This window comes from Sinocyclocheilus grahami, unplaced genomic scaffold (genome assembly GCF_001515645.1).
Source record: "Sinocyclocheilus grahami isolate Dianchi unplaced genomic scaffold, SAMN03320097.WGS_v1.1 scaffold159.1, whole genome shotgun sequence".
In the NCBI taxonomy this organism is placed as follows: Eukaryota; Metazoa; Chordata; class Actinopteri; order Cypriniformes; family Cyprinidae; genus Sinocyclocheilus; species Sinocyclocheilus grahami.
Genome location: NW_015505338.1, coordinates 163,564 through 170,989, shown reverse-complemented (window position 1 = coordinate 170,989; position 7,426 = coordinate 163,564). Strand labels below are relative to the sequence as shown.

At 35.4% G+C, this 7,426-nt stretch overlaps 1 protein-coding gene across 1 annotated transcript in view; it reads right to left on the bottom strand.

The window, feature by feature from the left end:
- The window catches only part of rnf123 (ring finger protein 123), a 156,912-nt gene that overhangs the window by 36,399 nt on the left and 113,087 nt on the right, over positions 1 to 7,426 (bottom strand). The window contains exon 34 of the mRNA XM_016282404.1: positions 679 to 815. Coding sequence (XP_016137890.1) covers positions 679 to 815 — 137 coding nt within the window. The remainder of the gene's footprint in view (positions 1 to 678; positions 816 to 7,426) is intronic.

Here is a 7,426-nt window from a genome sequence, read left to right as displayed (position 1 = left end):
ATATAGAGAGAGAGAGAGAGAGAGAGAGAGAGAGAGATACTTTATTATATATACTATAGTTTTTATGAAATTATAAAAAAATAAACGATCGAACAAACAAATAAATAAATAATTTTAATAATAATAATTTTAATAATTATAATAATCTTATATTAAATGTTGTCCAAATATAAATGACTTAAAAATATATCTCTATTGGCTTTTGTGTTCTTGGGAATTGAAATAAAAACCTAAATAAAATGTGAAAATATAAAAATACAGTAATAATATAAAATTGCTAAATAGCTATAAAGCAGTTGCTAAAATTATTATAAATTTATATATATATATATTTTTTGTTCATTTAAATTTCACCTGGTAAGAGGAGATATATAATTTACTGTATGTAGAGGCCATTATAGCAGATTATAATTATAACGCATCTCAATCAGTGCATGGATTTGATCTTAGTGTTCTAAATCAGAGCTGAGTGAATTGGTGGAGCAGGAGATATTTTAAGAACACAATCACTTTCACGTCACTGGATATGGAAGGCTATTCTAAAAAACAGGAGTATATTTAGACCATAAAACGTACATCAAATAATTAAATGTGACACATACAATGGCGACTAAATTTAACATCCCGCTGATTATGAAGCAGGATGGGTAAGAGGGCACGTGTTTAGTCCAGGCTTACATGTGTGCAGAGAGAAGTGTTTGCGGTCGGCACTGGCGGCTCCGGCATCTCCGGCATCTCCTTCTCCGAGCAGGTACTGGATGGAGCGAAGCTGGAAGCAAGGATCCGACAGCAGCACAGATGCAGCCCTTGAGGTCCTGCAAGACAGAAGAATGAGGTTCAGGTTGTTGTGGGTGGTTAGCAGGGTATTGCTATGTAGCTGCTAAAGTATCATGTGCACTGACTCTTTAAAAAAAAAACAAAAAAAAAAAAACACCTCAAGCAGTGGCACTATTAGGATGCTGTCCTGGGATGGGCACTTGGATATGTGGGCAACTGACATCAATTTATGACCTAATAAAATTCAAATAAATTTTTCCAAAACACTACAGACACAATGTGAATTAGTTGACTTGAATAGATGAGTGTCAGTTTCTTTGAAACAGTGGTGTTGGGTTTCCAAAATGCTTTCTTTCTAGATGAATGCTTTTTGTTTTATGTGTAAGAAAGTTTTGGGTTGGAATGGCACACAAGTGAATGAATGAATGAATGGCTGTCAGTTTTACGCGTCAACTTAATTAGTTAGTTATGAAAAATAACGTTATTAAAATATTTTCAGTAAGCAGTTCAGTAAATAAGAAGTTAATATTGTAATGGCTGTCAGTTTTACGCGTCAACTTAATTAGTTAGTTATGAAAAAATAACGTTATTAAAATATTTTCAGTAAGCAGTTCAGTAAATAAGAAGTTAATATTGTGTTATATTTTAAACACAATATTGTCTGTTTTTGCTCAGTTTTGCTGACAAAAATATTACCTATAAAGCCACAGCAGAATTGTTGTGCATCTCCGAGCAACAAAGCGGAGTTTAGTTTCTGAATAAAATCCACATTTTGTACGAATCGGGTGAATCAATTAATCAAAGGCTCATTCATAAAGTGAGCCGTTTACTGAATTCCTGAATGAATCAGCCGTTTGAACAAATCGAATGAATGAATAACTCAAAAAGACTTTTACTGCCACCTGCTGGCAGTTTTAGTTTCTTATTCAGAGTATTATTTAATTAAAAAAGGGTAAAATAAATTAAAAGGATAGTTCACCCAAAAATGTAAATTATGTCATAATTTACTCAAACATCATTTACTCAAACCTGAATGACTTACTTTCTTTTATGGAACATTAAAAAAGGTATTTTGAAGACTCTTTTGGTTACCAATGACTTCCATGAACGAAAAAAAAAAAGTTTCTCGAATTATCTTCTCTTATGTTCCATAGTTTATGTTAGGCTATTGTAGCCTAAACGTTTGTGTGTAATAAATTTTATGTTGAATCAAATTAAATATTTCTTTCTAAAGCTACTACCGTATTGACCCGAATATAAGACGATATTTTTTTCTTGGAAATACATCTAAAAAACGCGGTCGTCTTATATTCAGGCTCTAGACTTTGACATGTCAATAATACACCCACAACAATAGGTGGCGCCAAATACACATAAAACGAGTGTGCCATGAAATACATAATGTACTGCATGTTGTAAACATCGCGAGTAAAAACAAAAGAATAAGAAAACCTTACAGCTGCATGAGTCGTGACTCACGTTAGCCTGATGGGACCAAACTCCCTTTGTGATTTTAAAACGTAAGACAGTACTCAGATTTGAAGACTACAGTAAGATTCAACTTCTACTGTTAATAAGATTTTGGTAGGCTACTATTAGATGGATAGCCTAAATGTCCTAATTCATGTTTTGTTTTTTTTATGGTATATCAAAAAGTGTATATTTTTTAAGTGTGATTGTTGGTACATTTTACCAGTTTTTACCATAGTTTCAAAACAAAAATTTAAATAGGAAAAATATGCAATATGAAAATAATTGAAGACAAAATGTGTTTTACTGAGAAAAAACAAGACTTGGTTTTTAAAAAGCCTTTTTCCAAAAGGTACATCTGGAAAAAGGGGAGTCGTCTTCTAATAAGGGTTGTCTTCTATTAAGTGTTGTCTTCTATTCGGGCCAATACTGTATTTGTAATGTCTAGGGAAGGGTATCGTTAAGGTTTTAACGGTATTACTACTCTTACCGATACTGCTTATCGATTCGGTACTTTAACGGTATTCTTATCGGTACTTTTTGTTTTATTAAATTTTTACTTATTTATATATATAAATATTGCTTAAATGATTTTAGCAAATGGCTGCAATATAACAGAGTGAAAAATTTAAGGGGGTCTGAATACTTTCCGTACCCCCTGTATATGACAAATTAAGAGCTGAATTAACATTGCTTTATATTCTGAAATGTAAAATAAATATTTAATGAAACGAATATAAAACATCAATTTGTAAATGCACCAGTGTAAATGCACCAGTGTGCAGGCATTTTTAGTGTTTTATACACAAGATAAGATACAGTAAGAACATGAACAAAGAAACTAAGTAAAACAAACTGACAAATACAATAACACAAATATACAAATTACATGAAATAAATAGTGCTGTCATTTTTCCATGAAGTTCTACTAACAGTACTGTTCAGGTAAGTAATAGCCTACTAAAGAAATCTAAAATTAATCAAATGTAAATGAACACTGCATAGTTTTCAGTGTATGTATTGATAGATTAAGGCCAGAAGCCAAAATCGACAAATTCCACAGGCCTGTAAGCAGATGTTTGAATGTTTAGTTCTCTCTTCTATCATAATTAAACAGGGCTTGTTTAATTATGGGCTCCTCCGCGTGGGCGCGATCTCGCTTCTGAATTGAGAATAGCAAAAATGCATCATAGACAAATGTTTGAAAAACAGCTGGCGACTCTGGTGAGATAGGATTTGTAAGATAATGTATATATAGCGATAATAAATGTATGTGTGTTTTATTAATTTCTCCAGTACCGATAGCAGAACCGTTAACGTCAGAGTTTATCGATACTCCGGTCTTTCATAATTTAGCCCCAGGACCGATTAAATACCGGGTTTCGGTACCCATCCCTAGTAATGTCTACTTAATACTTTCTCGTTTAACACAAAATAGATTTAAATAATCTTTTGGGGGAATTTTCACAGCCAAATGTAATTTGTGATTAATTAGAATAATTAATCGGCACATCATGTAATTAATTAGATTAAAAATGTTAATCGACTGACAACCCTAATATATATATTTACATTTAGTCATTTAGCAGACTCTTTTAACCAAAGTGACTTACAAATGAGGACAATGGAAGCAATTCAAAATAAACAAAAGTTTACGCAAGTGCTATAACAAATCTCAGTTAGCTTAATTCAGTATACGTAGCAAGTTTTTTATTATATAATAAATAAAACGAAATCAGATAGAATAGAAAAATAATAGAGCAAGCTAGTGTTAGAAGACTTTTTTGTTTTTTTAAAGAAAGGAGTTAGTTTTTTTTTTTTTAAAGAAAACAAGCAGTTAGTACATTAGAGTGCAAGTCTAAAAGGGTGTCTCTTTTTTTCTTGACAAGAAGTGCATTTATTCAGTCACAGAATGTCTTTACGACCACATCAAATGGGAGACATTTCAGACGCGCACTCCAACTTCACTTCAGCGTCAGGCGAGAGACAAACAGCATGGAAACAATACTGTGCTCGGAGCGCGTGTTCTTTAATTGCACGCACAAAGACGCCGGCGCGCGCTGTAGCCTGTATCATTTCATATCAAAGCTCGAATTAAACCATGTGCATGCAATGTCGTGGTTTGTTAAGTATGAAGTTACCAAAAGGGCGATTAAAGCTGCCTTAAAACTGTGCATGCATGTAATATATTTTATACGAGTTACATTAAGAACATGTCTCTGAAATGGTTTTTAAAACTGTCTCACTCATCTAATGCCGAGTTCACACTGCACGATATTAGCCCGATTTTTCACTCGCCGACAGGTTTTGCGAAATCGCCGACATTAATAATTTCGCGTTATTTCCTTATCACTTCTCGAGTGTGTTTTGTTGTGAAACGTAGTTTGCGGACCAGACAGAGCTGTCGGCGATTCTTCCTATTGTGAAGTCATGCAGTGTGAAACCCCCTGTCGCCGATCCATCGTGCAGTGTGAACACAGCAGCAACTGAATGCTACCCCAGATAGTCACGCAGTGTGAAAACAACGGCGATCCGGCGAGTTTGAAAATCGTGCAGTGTGAACTCGGCATAACACACCCAATTCAACTTGTCAGTTCATTAGTAGAGACTTTGGGACCATTTACACGACAACGTTTTCAACCAAAAATGGAAAACTATTTATGCGTTTTGCCTGTTCGTTTACACGACAATGGCGTTTTGGGGACTGAAAACGCATATTTTTTTTCAGGTTTCAAAGTGCAAGTTTTTGAAAACGCCACCGTTATTGTTTCCGTGTAAACACCCAACACAGGAATCTTTGAAAACGGTGACGTTATGTGTGTGCACAGTACGTGTTAGGTATGTAGACATGCGCAGTAGGCCTACATGTCGATTTTAAAGGCAAGCGCGAACAAACATACACAACAATGGTGGAGTACATGGTACGGTTGTTGCTACTCAAGAGTTTGCTAACGCTTCTTCAGCAAAGTGTGGATTTATTTCACCATATTATATATTATAACCAACACCGGAGACGCATCATAAACAACATATAATCGTCACTTCCCTACAGGTACTGTTTACTAAAAAGGTGACAGCACTAACTACCGGCCTGGCATACGTAATACAGCGTTTTTGGCCGTTTTCGAGAATATGTGTAAACGCGAATTGTTTCGAAAACTTTATCGTGTATGCGTGAAACTTTTTAAAAACACAAGGGAAAAACTTTTCCATTTTGAACTACATCATTGTCATATAAACGTAGCCTTAAAGACCTGAATTGGGTCAGAAAAGGTAAAGAGATTTGAGAGAAAATACTATGCATGTCAGATCCTCGTCACGTTGAGAAGCGGCAGCTCTTAAAGAAATAGCAGCCAAAAAAACTAATAACCTAGCTGCTGTGATGTCTGTTAATAAAATAATAAAAAATAAAAAAAAGAGAAAGAAAGAAAAAAAGAGGAAATCAATCATTTTTACAGCTTTAAGGATTCATCTACATTTAATTTAGAACTTAGTGTTTGATAACTTCAATTTCAATTTCTGTATATTGCTACAGAAGGGCACAGGTAGATTGTATTGAAGATTAGGTGAAGTTCACTTAAATTAGAAGTTTTTTTTTTTAAAGTCTAATAAATGTTGAAACTGATATCTTAACTGCCAGTGGGGCTACATTTGTAAGTATTTGATTTTGTGATAGACAGATGAGAGTTGTGCAGGAAGGAACATCGCCGCTCTATAGCAGAATCTGGCATCATGACAACCACAGCGAACACACAGCAAAACTTGCTGACATCCAGCACTGTCATCGGCTCTCGTTATATCACACGCTGTGGAAAAAAAATCCTGCAATTCCTCCTTCCACGCATCCCTGCTGCGAATCAAGGGTCAGTCAAAGCTAAATCTTTCTTTATTGTGATAAGATAAGGATTAGGAAAGTCAGGACCCAAACTCTGAATGCCCCAAGAACTTTTAACCAAATGTCAGAACGCTGCCCACAAATCTAAGGCTCTGACAGACGGCCATTTTTTAATAAATATCAAACCCTATGTAGTAAAAGTGAAGCTTGACTTAGCAAACACAACTAAAAATGACAGAGAAAGAGACAGACTCGCAGATATTGTTCATTGGAGCGCAGCTGTCAGGTTGTAAGAGAACAGAGCTGTTCCTGTCGCACACAACTCATGTGACGAGGTCAACACACCTTCCAGCAAATAAACATGTCTTGCTTCTTCAGAAGGAAATAAACCCTATTTGCCCATCTGGACACATTAGATGGAGACAAGACATTGAGCTGATCTATACAACACTTGCCAGACTCCTGCAAACAGTTCAAGGATTCAAACTGAAACCTGTTGCTTTGTCCATATCCCACGGAAAAAAAATAATAATAATAAACATGCACCACTGATGATTTATGGAGTTTCAGCCCAAACGGCTGTGCATTAAAACCCAAGCAGAGCTTTCCCGCCACCCCGGCGCACCTGCTGTGTACATCTAACCCTCACTGATCAATCTACATGTGTGTTTTTCCGACCACATACACCCACTCACATACAGTCCCTCATGATGCAAGCAAAGGAAAAAGGACTTCCTTTAATAATGCACTATGGAGTTTCTTCCCCTCCGTTGCTTATGTGGGGGAAATGATTGGTCTGAAAGTGAGCAGCATCTACAGGTACATAGACAGGAGACAGAAAAAGCAACAGAGTAGACCATAGAGTAACACTGGACAGTCTTTGAGGGAATAAAGGTTTGCCACCGAGTCAGATGCAAAAAAAATAAAAACAAAGTCAAACAAAAACACAAAACAAGGCCAAGCAAACCAAAACTCAAAACCAAAAAACAAAACAGTACACAAAATAAAACCAAAAGAACACACACACACACACAAACACAAAACTAAATCCAAACAAAAACTAAATCCTAACCAAACCCAAACTAAAACACAAAACCTGTTCAGACCAAAACAAAACAAAAGTCAAACAAAAAGAAATCTAAAACAAAAACACAAAACCAAGCCAAGCAAACAAAACCCAAACAAAAGCAAAAAGCAAAATCCAAACAAATAACATACAAACCAAAACCCAAACAAAAGCAAATCACAGAACAAAACCAAAAAAGAGACAACACATTTATTTTCTGCGGAAAATCTGGAATTGGTGTCAAGCAGGGAGCGTGGGGAAGGCTGTGCCACTTTTTA